General features: G+C 41.2%; 1 protein-coding gene across 1 annotated transcript in view; it reads left to right on the forward strand.

Moving 5' to 3' along the window:
• Window positions 1-203: 203 nt before the first annotated feature.
• LOC141664891 (uncharacterized) overlaps window positions 204-18,012 on the forward strand; it is a 56,727-nt gene continuing 38,918 nt past the window's right edge. The window contains exons 1-2 of the mRNA XM_074470848.1: window positions 204-322; window positions 1,158-1,540. Of these exons, the coding sequence (XP_074326949.1) occupies window positions 268-322; window positions 1,158-1,540 (438 nt within the window). The 5' untranslated portion in view covers window positions 204-267. The remainder of the gene's footprint in view (window positions 323-1,157; window positions 1,541-18,012) is intronic.

Consider the following 18,012-nt stretch of genomic DNA (forward strand, 5'->3'; position numbering starts at 1 on the left):
TAAAAATTAAAATTTTTCACTTGGTTTTTCCAGGAATTTCCAGGATAATTCCAGAACCTTCTCTTTGTTGGGCCCAAATGGGCTTTTTAAGGCCCAAATCACCTCTTCTTTGGCTATATAAAGGTGGGTGGGGGGGAGTGTTCCTACTCACACTCTTCACTCCTCATTTCACACATTTCCTCCAACTTCCTACTCTCTCTCAACCTTCCTCCCCTAGTTTTCAGCCTCCTTCCTTTCAAAGTTTCCAGGCTTTTCCCAGCTTTACTAATGGCTGACAAGAGTTCTGAGAGGGCGGCCAAGATAGCCTCTGCTTCAAAACGAGGTAAGGATATCGAGATCCGCTCTTCATATATGTCTTTAATTGATATGATTAACACTAGGGGGGATGAATATCCCTCCACTGCACATCTCGACTCTTTTAATCATTGTAATACTTGGCACAACATAGATTTCAATAAACTAAATGCTCGTTATAACGTCCTTCCTCCTCTTAGATTAGTTCCAGTCTCTGGTGGTGATCGTACTTGCCACTGGAGACCCGATACTCTCTTCATTTACACAGATGCCCTTAATGCTGGGCTTAGGTTTCCTTTTCACCCCTTTATTCCTCATCTTTTGGCTGATTTACAAATCAACCCGTGTCAGCTTCCTCCAAACGCCTGGAGGAACATTCTATGTTTTATGGTCTGCTGTCTTAGGGAGGGCTTTCCTCTTTCTGTAGCTGTTTTTAGGAAAGTCTTTCAGTGTTACAATAGTTCTTCCAATATCTGTGGCTGGGTCTATGTCAAGCAAAGGCCCAAAAGCAAACATATCTTTAACAGCGCCTCTATTCCTGATAATAATCAAAATTTGAGGAATAGTTTCGTTGGGTTACGTTGGGAGAATGGTGACTGGGGCACACTTTTTCGATCTTCCTTCGGGAAGGTCAGTGATGGTAGCCTCAAATCCATTCACTTAACTCCTGAAGAAACTATTATTTATAATGGGCTTACTCAGGATGATGGCACCACCACCAGCTGGACTCTCTTAGAGGAGTTTTCCCTGATTCATGTGGGACTATCCTCTGTTTCTCAACAGGGTATTTTTCTTCCCTTCTCAATTTTACTTCATTTCATGCATTATTAACATCACTTATTTTGTCCTTTGCTTTGTTTCAGCTGCTAAGGAGATTAACGAGGACAATGTTCCTTTGGTTGAGGAAACAGCTAGGATGAAGAAAGCTCGGCTCGCAGGCCTAGACACCCGGGGAAAGGCCACGGAGCCTATCTTTTTGAAGAAGCACAAAGAGCCTATAGGGGAGGTTTCAACTGAAGGAGCTGGAGGCCATGGTGCTCCTATCACTGCTGCTGCCCCTACTGCTGCTGCCACAGGCGCCTTTCAGCCTCTCTGGGGATTCCGCCGAGGGGACACCGTAGTTGGTTCCACGAAACATGCTTGGGATTGGTCCTACCATAGCGTGACTCCCAAGGATTTTACTGATGTGGTGGCCACCCCTGATCTTGAGAGGATTAAGCTCATGGGAGCTCAGTCTCTGGCTTCGGTATGCCTTCTCTTTTTTAAACTTATTTTTCATTCTTGTAGCATTTTCTTGCCTTATACTTTGTTAATTGCTTTGTTTCAGTCTAACGCCTATTTTCAAGGCGCTGTGAGGCAAGCCGAATCATGGAAACGGGCTTCTGATAAGGCCGATAATGCCCTCAGGAGGCAACAGAAGAAGTACGCTACCCTGGAGAAGAAGCTCAAGCGCAAGGAGGAAGAACTCGGAGAGTCTAACGCCGAGCTGGTGGTAATTCGGGCGGAGAAGGATAAAGCTATAGACAACTATCTGGACTCGGAGGAGTTTGCCCAATCCATGAGGATTAGGGATGATTCAGTCTTTCCTGGGTTTTTTAGGACTGGTTGGGACACGGCCCTTGGGACCGTGAACGAGGCTTGTCCTGATATTAACCCGGCGGACTATATCTGCCCTGATGACGAGGCTTTGCTACAGAGGTTTCGTACCCGAGTAGTTGTCTCGGACCATGTTCCTCAGGATCCACTCCTTCCTCCTCCCGAGTCTTCTTCCAGACCTGCTGAGGACGACAGCTCTTCCTCCTCCTCCGAGACGACAGAGACATCCAGCGAGAGTGGAGAGGACGATGATATGGATGCCGAGGGTACTTCAGCTCCTTAGAGCTTTTTCAGCCCTGCGTGGCTTGTTTTTTTTTTTATTTTCGAGACTTTATTTATCAAACTTTTGTAACATCTATCAGATCTATTTTATTTATCACCTTTTATGCTTGCATCCATGCATTTGATTTTTATTTGTTAGGCCACAAACATACTTTGAAGAACTCATGAATTTCATAAAATTGTCTGGGATTCGTCCCTTACACAAGTCTTAATAAACTTCGTAATAAAACTAAAACATATAAATCCTAAGCAAGCAAAGCTTCAAGGTGCTTTTCAACCTACTCGCCATCCTGACGAGTGAGAATCGTATCCGGCTTCCCTACACATAGTAAACCTTCAGGTTTTGTGCATGCCAAGTTCTCGGGACTTCAAAACCATCCATAGTCTCTAGCTTGTAGGTTCCTCTACCTTGAACACTCTTGACTCTGTACGGCCCTTCCCAATTCGGGGCAAGCTTCCCTTTTTGTCCTACACCAGATGCTTCTATCTTCCTCAAGATTAGATCGCCTTGTTTAAAAAACCTTTCTTTAACCCTTAGGTTGTAGTAGAATGAAGTTTTTTTCTGATTTTCTACTATCTTTGCATGTGCTTTATCTCGCACTTCATCAATTAAATCCAGGGCTAATCTCTGCCCTTCCTCATTTTCTTTCTCATCGAAAGCCTGAATCCTTGGAGAGGAATGTGATATCTCCACGGGAACTACTGCTTCCGCCCCATATGCCAACATGAAAGGAGTTGCATCTGTCGTGACTCTACAAGTAGTCCTGTAGGCCCATAATATTGGAAGTATCTCATCTACCCAATTATTTCTTGACTTCTCGATCCTCTTCTTTAGTCCATCCAGGATTATCCGATTTGCTACCTCTGCTTGTCCATTGGCTTGCGGGTGAGCCACAGAGGTGAATCGTAACTCAATTTCATTTTCTTCACAATACTTCTTGAATTCCTCATTGTTGAATTGTGTTCCATTGTCAGTGACAAGGATACGGGGAATTCCATATCGGCACATAATGTTTTCCCACAGGAATTGTGCAACCTGCTTAGTAGTGATTTTGGCCAAGGGTTTGGCTTCGATCCACTTGGTAAAATAATCAATGGCTACAATCAGAAATTTCCTTTGTGCCGTGGCCATAGGAAAAGGCCCTAGAATATCCATCCCCCACATGGCAAAGGGAATAGGCGAGTTGATAGAGGTCAGCATCTCAGGGGGTTGTCTAACAATTGGTGCATGCTTCTGACAGCGGTCACACTTCTTTACATATTCTTTGGCATCAGCCATCATTTCTGGCCAATAGAAGCCTAAACGAGTTATCTTATGAGCCAAGGCCCTGCCCCCCAAGTGTTGTCCACAAATACCTTCATGCACTTCTTCAAGAGCCAAGCGTGCCTCATCGGGCCTGAGACACCTCAAGTAGGGAACCACGAAAGATCTTTTGTAAAGAATCCCATCTATCAAAGAGTATCTTAGTGCCCGAACAGTTAACTTCCGTGCTTCAGTCGCATCACTTGGCAACCAACCGGTCTGAATGTGAGCCTTGATGGGATCAATCCATGACGTCCCCAAGCCTATGGGAGCCACTAGCTTAACATCTATGCTCCGTGTCTTCAAAACACGGAAGTACACACTTCCTGAACTTTCTTCAATCTCAGACGAAGCGAACTTTGATAGCGCATCTGCCTTAACATTTTCTTCCCTTGGAATGTGTTCAACATGGCATTCATTAAATTGGGTCATCACAGCCCTTACTAGGCGGACATACTTAGCCATCGTATCATCCCTTGCCTCAAATTCTCCCTTTACCTGGGATATGATCAGCTTCGAGTCTCCACGGACCTTTAAGTTTTTGACTCTAAGTGTCCCAGCTAGACCAAGGCCAGCTATCAGGGCTTCATACTCTGCCTCATTGTTTGTGGTTGGAAAATCTAACTTCATAGCATACTCAATTAAGAACCCATCAGGGCTTTGCAAAACCAACCCTGCTCCACTGGAATTTGTTTTTGATGCTCCATCAAAATAGAGAACCCAATATTCTTTCTCCTTGTCATTCTTCTCCCTGTCCCCATTGTCGACTCTCTTGTCTTGAGGTATGGTATCTTCCGCTTCGATCCACTTGGTGAAATAATCAATGGCTACAATCAGAAATTTCCTTTGTGCCGTGGCCATAGGAAAAGGCCCTAGAATATCCATCCCCCACATGGCAAAGGGAATAGGCGAGTTGATAGAGGTCAGCATCTCAGGGGGTTGTCTAACAATTGGTGCATGCTTCTGACAGCGGTCACACTTCTTTACATATTCTTTGGCATCAGCCATCATTTCTGGCCAATAGAAGCCTAAACGAGTTATCTTATGAGCCAAGGCCCTGCCCCCCAAGTGTTGTCCACAAATACCTTCATGCACTTCTTCAAGAGCCAAGCGTGCCTCATCGGGCCTGAGACACCTCAAGTAGGGAACCACGAAAGATCTTTTGTAAAGAATCCCATCTATCAAAGAGTATCTTAGTGCCCGAACAGTTAACTTCCGTGCTTCAGTCGCATCACTTGGCAACCAACCGGTCTGAATGTGAGCCTTGATGGGATCAATCCATGACGTCCCCAAGCCTATGGGAGCCACTAGCTTAACATCTATGCTCCGTGTCTTCAAAACACGGAAGTACACACTTCCTGAACTTTCTTCAATCTCAGACGAAGCGAACTTTGATAGCGCATCTGCCTTAACATTTTCTTCCCTTGGAATGTGTTCAACATGGCATTCATTAAATTGGGTCATCACAGCCCTTACTAGGCGGACATACTTAGCCATCGTATCATCCCTTGCCTCAAATTCTCCCTTTACCTGGGATATGATCAGCTTCGAGTCTCCACGGACCTTTAAGTTTTTGACTCTAAGTGTCCCAGCTAGACCAAGGCCAGCTATCAGGGCTTCATACTCTGCCTCATTGTTTGTGGTTGGAAAATCTAACTTCATAGCATACTCAATTAAGAACCCATCAGGGCTTTGCAAAACCAACCCTGCTCCACTGGAATTTGTTTTTGATGCTCCATCAAAATAGAGAACCCAATATTCTTTCTCCTTGTCATTCTTCTCCCTGTCCCCATTGTCGACTCTCTTGTCTTGAGGTATGGTATCTTCCTGCCCCCCGACTTCTTGGTTGGGTATGGTACATTCCACCACGAAGTCAGCTAGTGCCTGGGCTTTTATGGCCGTACGTGGCTTATACTTGAGATCGAACTCTCCCAACTCTATTGCCCACTTAATCAGTCTCCCACTTGCCTTGGGACTGTGAATGATATTTCTCAGTGGCTGATTTGTTAGCACTTCAATTTGGTGAGCTTGAAAATAAGGACGCAGCTTTCTTGAAGCCATTACCAAGGCTAAAGCGAATTTCTCAATGGCTGAATAATTCAACTCAGCACCATGCAAAATTTTGCTGACATAGTATACGGGTTTCTGGACTTTCAGTTCCTCCTTAACCAACACCGCGCTCAAGGCGCTCTCTGAAACAGCCAAGTACAAGAATAAAACTTCATTCAGAACTGGCTTGGCCAACAACGGGGCCTGGCCCATATACTTCTTTAACTCTTCAAATGCCTTCTGATTTTCCTCACTCCATACGAAGTCTTTGATGTTCTTTAGTGACTTGAAAAATGACAAGCACTTGTCTCCTGACTTGGAGATGAATCGTCCTAACGCAGCAACCCTTCCTGTAAGCTTCTGAACATCCTTAACAGTTTTTGGTGGTTCCATGTCCAGGATTGCCTTTATCTTATCCGGGTTAGCCTCAATTCCCCTCTTTGAGACCATCAGTCCCAAGAATTTTCCAGATCCTACTCCGAAAGCACACTTCGTAGGGTTCAACATCATCTTGTGGTACCTCAGGACCTCAAAAGCTTCCCTTAAATGGGCTATATGATCAGTCTTTACTAGACTCTTGACTAACATGTCATCAACATAGACTTCCATAGTCTTACCAATAAGATCCTTAAAAATTCTATTCACCAACCTTTGATAGGTGGCTCCTGCATTCTTGAGACCAAACGCCATAACAAGATAACAATAAACACCAAAGTCAGTGATAAATGATACCTTTGGAATGTCATCCTTATGCATTTTGATCTGGTTGTATCCTCTAAACCCATCCATGAAACTCAGCATCTCATGTCCAGCGGTGGCATCAATCAAGGTATCAATTCTAGGCAGCGGAAAACAGTCTTTGGGGCATGCATCATTCAGATCGGTGAAGTCTATACACATCCTCCACTTTCCATTAGCCTTCTTCACCATTACAGGGTTTGCTAACCACTCCGGAAATTGAATCTTCTCAATGAAACCAGCCTCTAAGAGCTTTTCCACTTCCTGCCTTATAGCCTCTTGTCTTTCCGGGGCAAAATTTCTTTTCTTTTGTTTCACTGTCTTCCGGCTTGGATCCACGTTTAGCTTGTGAGTAATTAGCTCCGGGTCTATGCCTGGCATATCAGCTGCTGACCATGCAAACACATCACTATTTTCTTGCAAAAATTTCACTAACTTCCCTCTAAGGGGCTCCTCTAATGTGGCTCCAATGAAAGTCATCCTCTCAGGATTCTTGGAATCTAAAGGAACCGAAACCAATTCTTCTGCTGGCCTTCCTCTATTCTCATCATTTTCTCGAACATCCATATCTTCAATAGGAAGAACCTGCCCCCCGACTCCATCTGCCCTCAAAGAGGCCACATAACAGCTTCTAGCCATTTTTTGATCTCCTCTTTCTTCTCCAATCCCGTTTCGGGTGGGAAACTTCATGACTGAGTGGTAGGAAGAGGGGACTGCCTTGAAGGCATATATCCCTGTTCTTCCCATGATAGCATTATAAGTCGAACTAGCCTTTACCACCACGAAATCCAGCATCTGCGTTGCTTGCCTTGGCTCCGTACCTATGGTGGTTGGCAATTTGATTATCCCTTCCACAGGACATTCTACTCCAGCAAATCCATATATCGGCATGTCGGTTGGTGTTAACTGGGAGTCGTTATACCCCATCCTTAGAAAGGTGTCGTGGAGCAAGATATCCACAGAAGCACCATTATCCATAAGGACCCTCTTAACCGGGCTATTTCCTATTATTGGTGTTATGACCAGCGGGTCGTCATGGGGAAACTTCACACCCTCTAGGTCGGAATCATCAAAAGCCAATGTTACTTCTGTCCTGGCCCTCTTCGGGGCTTCTCCAACAATATGCATAACCTCTCTAGTATATGCCTTTCTGGAATTTTTGGACAATCCAGCAGCAGTTGGACCTCCAAAGATCGTGTTTATCACAGGCCCTCGAGGTCTCGGCCCTCCATAAATGGTGTTTATAACTGGTCCTCTAGGCTGGGGGTTTCGCCCCTGATCGTCTTGGTCCCTCCTACGATCTTCAAAGTTCTTCCTTCCATTATTATTTCTGTCCCCTCCATCTCCAGTATACTTGTTCAATCTTCCTTTTCGAATCAAAAACTCAATTTCATCTTTCAATTGCCTACACTCATCGGTGTCATGGCCAACATCTTTGTGAAACCTACAATACTTGCCCTTATCTAGCTTGGCGGGATCAGCCTTCAAGGGCTTAGGCCAGCGAATATCTTTGTCTTTCTCAATCTCCATCAAAATCTGACTTCTGGGAGCATTCAGCTTAGCGTATTCAGTGAACTTTTGCCCAGGTCCTCCCTTCTTGGGGGTTGAATCAGGATTTTGTTCGGTTCTAGGATATTTGTCCTTAGCGATATACTCCAAATCAGTTTTTCGTTTCTTGCCTCCAGTGGGCTCATTACTTACTACGGTCTTCCTCATACTTTCTTCAACCTTGATATACTTCCCTGCCCTCTCTTGGAGCTGCAACATGCTCTCAGGGGGTCGTTTGGCCAAAGACATCTTGAAAAACTCATCCCTAGTTCCTTGTTGCAGTGCTATCATGGCTACCTTATCATCAAGGTCTGGGACTTTTAAAGCCTCCTTTGTAAAACGATTCAGGTAATCTCTTAAGGATTCCTTAGCTCCCTGCACAAGACTCATAAGAGATGCTGAACTTTTCTCATGGACTCTTCCACTGATGAATTGCTTAATAAAAGCCTGACTTAATTCTCTGAATGATCCAATAGAATTTGGGGGTAGGCGACTGTACCATCTTTGAGCCATACCCGACAGGGTTTGAGGGAAGGCCCGACATTTTATAGCATCATTCACGGGTTGCAGCAGCAGTGCATTAGAGAATGTCCTAACATGATTAGCGGGGTCTTCCGTGCCATCATAGGCTTTGATAGTGGGCATCTTGAATTTCCTTGAGATATGGGCATTCATTATCTCTTCTGTGAAGGGTGGAGTTGGATCGTCAGGATCTCCAAGGGGAAGGAGATTGCTTGGATCAGTTCTTGGGACAGCAGCCCTTCTTCTTATCGGACCATCCAGGTCTATGATAGGAGGAGGATTTCTCCCCCTAGGAGGTATGTGGGGTCTGGTGGCTTGGTGAGCCTCCAAATCACGCCTCAGCCTTTGGATTTCAGCCTCATGAGCCCTGATCTTTTCCTGCACTTCTTGGGGATTCGCCCCTGGGGTGCTTTGGGGGCGTTGCCTTCCATCGGCCATTGGCTCTTTTCCAGGACGCCTCCTTCTCGGGGCCACTTCATCATCCGAAGATTCGGAGTCTCTCTCAGTGTATGGACCAGAAAATTCCCGATCCTCAGGGATAGGATCCAAACCTCGTATATAGGGGGGCGACCGCCCTCGTGCTTCGCTTCGCCCAGCATATCCGCTTCCTCCAACCTCAGGGTGAAGGGGCATCCCATAAGGGGGGTTAGTAGTAACAATAGTTGAATATTCATACCCGACGGGTCGAGAATTCACAGGTATATGTATTTGTTGAACTTGAGGATTCGTACCTTGAATAGTCGGGGGAGTTGTCCCTTGTGGCTGAGGATGAGTTGCCCCTGTCTGGGCTTCCCCCTGAGTAGATGCATAAGTTGAATGGGGAGGAACCTCCACGGTTGATGAAATCACCTGGGTTGTCTCTAATGGTGTTCCTTCCTCTAGAGCTCCAATTGTTCTCCGTGTTCTCGCCATGGTTGTTGTTAGTTTTCCCACAGACGGCGCCAAATGTTATGGATTAAAAACTAATATATATATAATTGCTGTATTTAATATTAAGGAACGTGAGCTTTGAGGCTCGATTTGACTGCTCTTCTGTTTCGTGACTCAATCTGCCTTAACAAGATGCCTACGTACCTTGCTGATTGCCAAGGATCAAGTCAAAAAACGTAGTTCTGATTTGTGGGGTGAGGCCCCTTATATAGATGTTGGTGGTCCTTGAGTTGGACTTGGTATAGGAGACTTGGTGGACAAGCCTCTGAATTAGGATAGACTTAGGAGTCCTAGGAAGTAGGAAGCTGATTCCTTATCCTTTTAGGTCCCCTTGAGACTAATCTATAAGGATTTATATCCTTATCGGGACTCTTCTCAATAGCTGATTTTTCCCTTATTAATTAATTACGAAATTAATTAATAATCAGGGCTTTTGGGCCTTTTTTATTCCACCAGGCCTGATCTGGTCCATCAGGCTTAACCTTTCTGGTCTGAATATTATACATCTTATTATTGGGCCTAGCAGCCCACAGTTTGTACAATTAATGCAGTATTTAATTATACAATCATAATTTATTTATCCCTATCAATTTTAAATACCTGAAAGCCTATTTATAACCCGAGACTTCTTCATAAATGATTTGTCATTGATTATGTGATGTATTATGTGTTATATGTGACTTGTTGATTGACTATCGGTCTATACATTCGGTGTTTACTTGATTATTGCATAACTTTCAATCCGTTAATCGGATTTGGGTAAAACGAAGGGTAGATAGAAGTATATGTTGAATAGAATCCTATGAGTTGATGATTGATAGATGCTTATAATATGTGAGAAGAAGAGACAAGACGTAGGAAAGGGAAACAGGTAGTTGAGGAGTAAGACGATTGTGATTGGAAGCGAGTGCTGTGTAGTAAGCTAACACCAGGCAAGTGTTCTGAACTTTCTCGAGATATTGTAGTACTTGATAGTCTTGTTGATATTGCAAGTGCTTTGAAGCATTGAAACCCAACCCTGATTCCAATTATTGTTCTTGAGCCATAAACCTTATTCTTTCTAAACCATTGATTGTTGTGTACCCAAACACGAATCTCAAGCATACGATACTACTCCATAAATACATGCAAACAAAATCCCAAACACTGAACTGAAGTACTTGTACACTCAACCATTGTATCCTATGCTTTGAAAGTCCAAATCTTTGGAAACCCTGAAATGTTGATTCCTTTGTTATCCAATTCTTTCATTACCCAGCATCCAAGCTTTGAAATTACCTTGTTGATCCATACAAGTATTGAAATCCTTTCATTGTTAAGTACTCACTGTTGTTAATGATTCTGGTTATTGTTTATTATTGTTCATTTTGTTATTATGTTAGAATTAGATTGTTTTTATAAAATTGTGGACCAGATTCGTGGTCAGACCATATAATGGTCAAGTTAGGCCAATGTGTACCTTGGATCCAGTAGTTAGAGCAATGCTGTGTGCTTTGCTCGGGGTTAGTGCGTGACTGATCAACAGCCTAACCTTGGTTTTTAAAGTAAAAGTGTAATATCCAATTCTAAATCATAATCCATTGCTCACTTGATATCATAACCATATTCACTTGATGATCATTATTCTCAGTTTTGTCATTGTGACTTGCTGAGCTAGTTAGCTCATTTGTGCGATGTTGTTTATACTCTTTCCAGTTAAAAATGAACCAGTTGGTAGCAAGGATCCCCAGTCCAGCGCGAGAGCTAGGGATTAAGGTTGTTGAAGCTGAGCTAGTAGGCTTCTCTTGGAATAATTTAAGTTTGTAAAAGTTTGTAATATGTTTAATATTCAGTTTGAGTTTGGAATAGTTGGGATTTGAACGGTTTGTAATATATTAGTGTGTTTGGCTTGTGTGCATACTTTAACCTGTTGCGATCCGTGGTAGTTGGTAAGTAGGGTCACTGTATATATATTATTATTATCTTTATTATTGTTATAAGCAGGTTGTAATCAGTGCGTGTGTGGACCCCAAACTTCTGACACGGGTTTGGAGGGCGCCACAACAAAGGCAAGGCTCTTGTCACAAAGAAGAAAAGCTGGACAGACACCTCAGATTCTGAAAGTGAGGAGAACTATGCCTTGATGGCAAATGCTGATCTAGAAAATGCTGAAAGCAGTACTGAAGCTGCTGAGTTAAAGGGCAATAGGAAAAACATCCTAGTTCTGGACAGTGGATGTTCAGGACATATGACTGGAAATAAAGCCCTGCTATCAGACTTTGTGGAGAAGGCTGGCCCAATTGTTTCTTATGGAGATGGCAACATTGGAAAAACATTGAAATATGGCAATATCAATCTTGGGAATGTCATCATTAAAGAAGTAGCTCTGGTCTCAGGACTTAAACACAATCTGCTGATTGTTAGTCAAATCCGTGACGGAGGTTATCATGTGGATTTCTTTGAAGAACACTGTGAAGTTATAAGTAAATCTACATGCAAAGTTGTTCTGAAAGGATACAGGCATGGTAACATTTATGAAGCCAAGCTTTTAACAAGTACTGATGGTTCTGTAACCTGTCTGATGAGTAGAGCATCAATTGAAGAAAGCTGGAACTGGCACAAGAAACTCTCTCATTTAAATTTCAACAATATAAATGAACTAGTCAAGAAAGATCTTGTGAGAGGACTGCCAAAGTCAGTATTTACTCCTGATGGCCTTTGTGATTCTTGTCAGAAGGCTAAACAAAGGAAATCTTCATTCAAGAGCAAGACTGAAATATCAATTCTTAAGCCTTATCACCTACTACATGTTGATCTATTTGGTCCAGTGAATGTCATGTCTATTGCAAAGAAGAAATATGCTATGGTCATAGTGGATGAGTTCACCAGATACACATTGGTGTATTTCTTGCACACAAAAAGTGAAACTGCATCTATTTTGATTGATCATGTCAAGCAACTGGATAAATTGGTTAAAGACTCTGTGAAAATTATAAGAAGTGATAATGACACTGAGTTCAAGAATTCTACAATGGAAGAGTTCTACAAAGACCAGGGAATCAAGCAGGAATTTTCTGCTCCTGGAACTCCACAACAAAATGGAGTTGTTGAAAGAAAGAATAGAACTCTTATTGAAGCTGCACGAACTATGCTTGATGAAGTAAAGCTTCCAACCTATTTCTGGGCTGAAGCTGTGCAGACTGCTTGTTTTACTCAAAATGCAACACTCATTAACAAGCATGGAAAGACACCATATGAGATGGTGAAGAAAAAAGAAGCCAAATCTGAAGTATTTTCATGTATTTTGATGCAAGTGTTTTGTTCTTAAGACTCATCCTGAACAGCTATCCAATTTGATCTAAAAGCTGATGAAGGAATCTTTGTTGGATATCCACTTTCCACAAAAGCCTTCAGAGTCTATAACTTGAGAACAAGGGTGGTCATGGAATCTATCAATGTCTCCTTTGATGATAAGAAAATTACTGGACTTGAAGATTTCAATGATCATGATCAGCTGAGATTTGAAAATGAAGACTTAAATTCTGATACTGAAAATCCTGACAGTCTAAATCCTTATACTGCAAACTCTGATGGATTAAACTCTGATGTTATTGAAACTGTGGTGACTACGCCAAAGGAATATGCACCTGTGCAGGGGGAGCATACTGAAGATACAACCACATCTCACGAAGCATCAGAACATACAACTGGCTCTTCAAGTTCTGATTCATCAAGTTCTGATAAGCCAAGTTCTGATAATTCTGAAAATTTAAATACTGAAGGATCCAACTTAGAGAGCATAGTTTCAGGGGGAGCATCAGAAGATGTTGATGAAGATGGCATGGATCATGGGGGAGCATCCAATTCTTGAGAAAACCTTCCATCTGCAAGGAAGTGGGCTAAATCACATACACCTGACTTAATAATTGGAAATCCTGATGCAGGTGTCAGAACTAGAACAACTACTTCAAGTGAATGTCTTTACAATTATTTTCTTTCTCAGACTGAACCAAAAAAAAGTGGAAGAAGCTCTTCAAGATGCTGATTGGGTGCAAGCAATGCAGGAAGAGTTGAATGAATTTGAAAGAAACAAAGTCTGGTCCCTAGTGCCAAGACCAAAGAACAGATCTGTTGTTGGTACAAAGTGGGTATTCAGAAACAAAACTGATAGTGATGGCATAATTACAAGGAATAAAGCAAGGTTGGTTGCAAAAGGATATTCTCAACAGGAGGGAATTGATTATGATGAAACATTTGCACCAGTTGCTAGATTGGAAGCCATAAGGATATTTTTGACTTGTGTTGCTCACAAAAAGTTTATTGTCTTTCAAATGGATGTGAAAAGTGCTTTTCTCAATAGAGAATTGGAGGAGGAAGTATATGTTGAACAACCTCCAGGCTTTGTAGATCCCAAATATCCAAATCATGTCTACAAGCTTAATAAAGCACTTTATGGCCTTAAGCAACCTCCAAGAGCTTGGTATGAGACTTTAGCTCAGTTTCTTCTGGAAAGTGGATTTAACAGAGGAACTATAGACAAAATACTGTTCTACCTCAACCATGGAAAGGACTTACTTTTGGTTCAGATATATGTTGATGATATCATCTTTGGTTCTACAAATGACAGACTTTGCAAGAAGTTTGCCAAACTGATGCAGTCAAGATATCAAATGAGTATGGTGGGGGAACTTAGCTATTTTCTGGGCTTTCAAGTCAAGCAGAATGAATAAGGCACTTTTATTTGTCAAACCAAGTACACCAGAAATTTGCTGAAGAAATTTGGAATGCAAGATTGTTCAAGTGCATCAACTCCCATAGCCACTGTAACAAAACTGGATAAGGATACTGGTAAATCAGTAGATATTACTGATTACAGAGGTATGATTAGCTCTTTACTCTATCTAACTGCTAGTAGACCTGATATAGTGTATGCTACCTGTCTTTGTGCAAGATTTCAAGCAGATCCAAGAGAACCTCACTTAACAGCTGTGAAAAGAATTTTAAAATATCTTAAAAGAACAGCTGATCTGAGATTGTGGTATCCTAGAGAATCAGATTTTAAACTAATAGGTTACTCAGATGCAGATTTTGCAGGTTGCAAAATTGACAGGAAAAGAACAAGTGGAAGTTGCCAATTTCTTGGAGGTAGATTGGTTTCTTGTGTTAGATATATTTGATAATGTCATGGCTAATATGTTTTATGTTTAGATTTCAGATCTTATTTGAACAGAACAAATCAGTACTTAACTGATCAGTACTTATACTGGACGACAGAACTTAAGGGATATCAGTACTTATGTTATCAGGAGATAAGCATCAGGAGATAGATATCAGAACTTAAGTGCTGAAGGACGATCAGATAAGGACAGTAGCTGATTAAAGTTAAGAAGATCAAGATAAACATAAGAAGAGATATGCATGAAGAAGGAATTCCGTGAAGAATGGAATACTTGGAATAGAAGATATCTGATTGATATATTTTAGGAAGCAGAATTATATTCCATATCAATTAGCGATTATCTTGTAACTGTGTAGTATATAAACACAGACATAGGGTTTACACTATAAGTGTTATCATTATCGAGAATATTATTTAATATAACCCTAGCAGCTCTCGTGATATTTTGTTCATCACTGAGAGATAACAGTTCCAGATTGTAACAGAGTTTATTGTTTAAATAAAGTTTATTTTCTGTTACATAAGTTCTTGAAGTTTGATTTGATTGTAATAAACACTGTATTCACCCCCTCTACAGTGAAAGTGTGACCTAACAAGTGGTATCAGAGCCTTCTGTTAACACACATACAGTTAAAGATCCAAACACAATCATGTCTGACACAGAAACTCCAACTAAGCCTACCAAAACTGAGGAATCATCAAAGACATCAACTCAGAGTCGATATGAGACTATCAGAGTTCCCATATTGAGACCATCTGAATATCCCATATGGAAGGTAAGGATGACCATGTTTCTGGAAGCAACAGATCCAGAATACCTTGATAGAATCAAGGAAGGGCCTCACAAACCTACCAAGCTCGCTGTTGTAGTTGCAGGTGAAGCAGCAATGACCGTACCAAAGGAAAAGAGTGATTACACTGCTGAAGATATAGCATCTATTGCTAAGGATGCCAAGGTACGTCACTTATTGCATAGTGCCATCGATAATGTAATGTCAAACAGGGTAATCAACTGCAAGACTGCTAAGGAGATATGGGATGCACTGGAGACAAGGTGTCAAGGAACTGAAACAGTTAAGAAGAACAGGAAGACAATACTCACTCAAGAGTATGAACACTTTGACTCTAGGACTAATGAGTCATTGACTGATGTATATGATAGATTTGTCAAACTCTTGAATGACTTGTCATTAGTAAATAAGGAGTATGATCTTGAAGATACAAACCTTAAATTCCTGTTAGCTCTTCCTGAATGTTGGGATTTGAAGGCAACAACAATAAGAGACAACTATAATCTTGATGAAACAACTCTTGATGAAATCTATGGAATGCTCAAGACTCATGAACTTGAGATGGAACAAAGAAGCAAGAGGAAAGGAGGAAAGTCAAGGACAGTTGCTCTCAAGGCTGAAGAGGAATCCCCCAAACCACCTTCCTCAAAGAAAGACAAGGGTAAAGCTCTTATCATAAAGTCTGATACTGAGTCATCAAGTTCTGAGAGTGATGATGACTCAGATTCTGAAAGCTTGCCTGAAACTGATGCTGATGAGGAGATGATGAAGCTGTGTGCTCTTATGGTGAAAGGAATCACAAAGATTGCATACAGGAAGTTCAGGAAGGGAAAGAAGTTTTCCAGGAAAGGCATAAGTTCTGATAAGAAGAATTTCAGAAGATCTGAAGGAAGAGGAGGAAAGTCCGACAGAGGAGATTACGCTAATGTTAAATGTTATAATTGTGGTGAGAAAGGCCACATATCTCCTGATTGCAAAAAGACCAAGAATGACAAAGGCAAAGCTCTTGTCACAAAGCAGAAAAGCTGGACGGACACCTCAGACTCTGAAAGTGAGGAGAACTATGCATTGATGGCAAATGCTGATAAATCAAGTTCTGAGAGCAGTTCTGAAGCTGCTGAAACAAAGGTACCTCAGACTACTTATGCTTTTCATACTGATGATATTAATGAGTTGAGAAGATATCTTAAAACCATGTTTGTTAGTTATAGAGATCAAACTTTAACATGTGAAAGATTAACTTCTGAAAATCTTGCTTTTAGGAAAAGAAATGATTTCTTAGAAAAAGAGTTAGTCATGTTCCATCAAACTCAGCAGGTTAGAGATGATGCTTTTTATGTTAGGGATGAAGTGCTAAAAATGAATGAATCTCTAAAAACTGAGTTAGAAAAGGAGAGAGAGATTATCAGAACTTGGACTAACTCTGGCAAAACAACTCAAAATTTGCTAAGCAGTGGAAACTGGAAAGAGGGCTTAGGCTATGGAGAAAATGAAAATAAAAAAGGAACTGTAGAAATTAAGCCTGTTGATAAGCAAAAGCCGAAGTTAAAACCTGTTAAGTTTGTAACTGAAAAATCTGAAAATGAGAAATCAGAAGTTAAAAAGGAATTAGCTTCTGACAAACTAAAATAGGAAAAGACAGCTGAAGTTAACATAGGCTTAATGACAAAGAAGCAGCTTAAGCATAAGCTGAAAGATGTTAAGAATGCAAACAAGGTAAAATCACCTAGGAAAAACAGGAATGGAAAGGAAGGTGTGAATAAAAGCAATAACTATAAATCTGTTCCTGATGCTCCTAGGAAAGCATGTCATAACTGTGGAAGTTCTAACCATCTGGCTTCTTTTTGCAGGAAGAATAAGAATATTAACTCCTTATCTACAAAGTCAGGAGTTAAGAGTCAGTCTGTTAGATACAAACCACAAAATCCTTGTTTTCATTGTGGTAGTTTATGGCATTCCATTTATACTTGTAAGGAATATCATAGTTTGTACTATGATTATTATCAAATAAAACCTTCTTTAAAGAAAGTTTCTGTTGTTCCTTCTAGTGTAAGTTCTGATTCAAAGTCTGGTAGTATAAGTTCTGATAAGAAAACTGTTAACATAAAATCTGATGCTAAATCCGCTGCAAATGTTAACAAACCTAAAAAGGCCAAAGGATCCAAGCAAGTCTGGGTCCTTAAAACTAATAATTAGTGGTCTTTTTGATTGCAGGGCAACAGGAAAAATATTTTAGTTCTGGACAGTGGATGTTCAGGACATATGACTGGAAATAAGGCCCTGCTATCAGACTTTGTGGAGAAAGCTGGCCCAAGTGTTTCTTATGGAGATGGCAACATTGGAAAAACTTTGGGATATGGCAATATCAATCTTGGGAATGTCATCATTAAAGATGTAGCTCTGGTCTCAGGACTTAAACACAACTTACTGAGTATAAGTCAAATCTGTGACAGAGGTTATAATGTTGATTTCTTTGCAGAACATTGTGAAATAGTTAGTAAATCTAAAGAAAAAATTGTTCTGAAGGGATTCAGGCGTGGTAACATTTATGAAGCTAAGCTTTCAACAAGTTCTGATGGTTCTGCAATCTGTTTAGTAAGTAGAGCCTCAACTGAAGAAAGCTGGAATTGGCACAAGAAACTCTCTCATTTAAACTTCAACAAGATAAATGAACTGATCAAGAAAGATCTTGTGAGAGGACTGCCAAAATCAGTGTTTGTTCCTGATGGTCTTTGTGACTCATGTCAGAAGGCTAAACAAAGAAAATCTTCGTTCAAGAGCAAGACTGAATCATCAATTCT

The sequence above is a fragment of the Apium graveolens genome, chromosome 6, assembly GCF_009905375.1.
Source record: "Apium graveolens cultivar Ventura chromosome 6, ASM990537v1, whole genome shotgun sequence".
NCBI lineage: Eukaryota > Viridiplantae > Streptophyta > Magnoliopsida > Apiales > Apiaceae > Apium > Apium graveolens.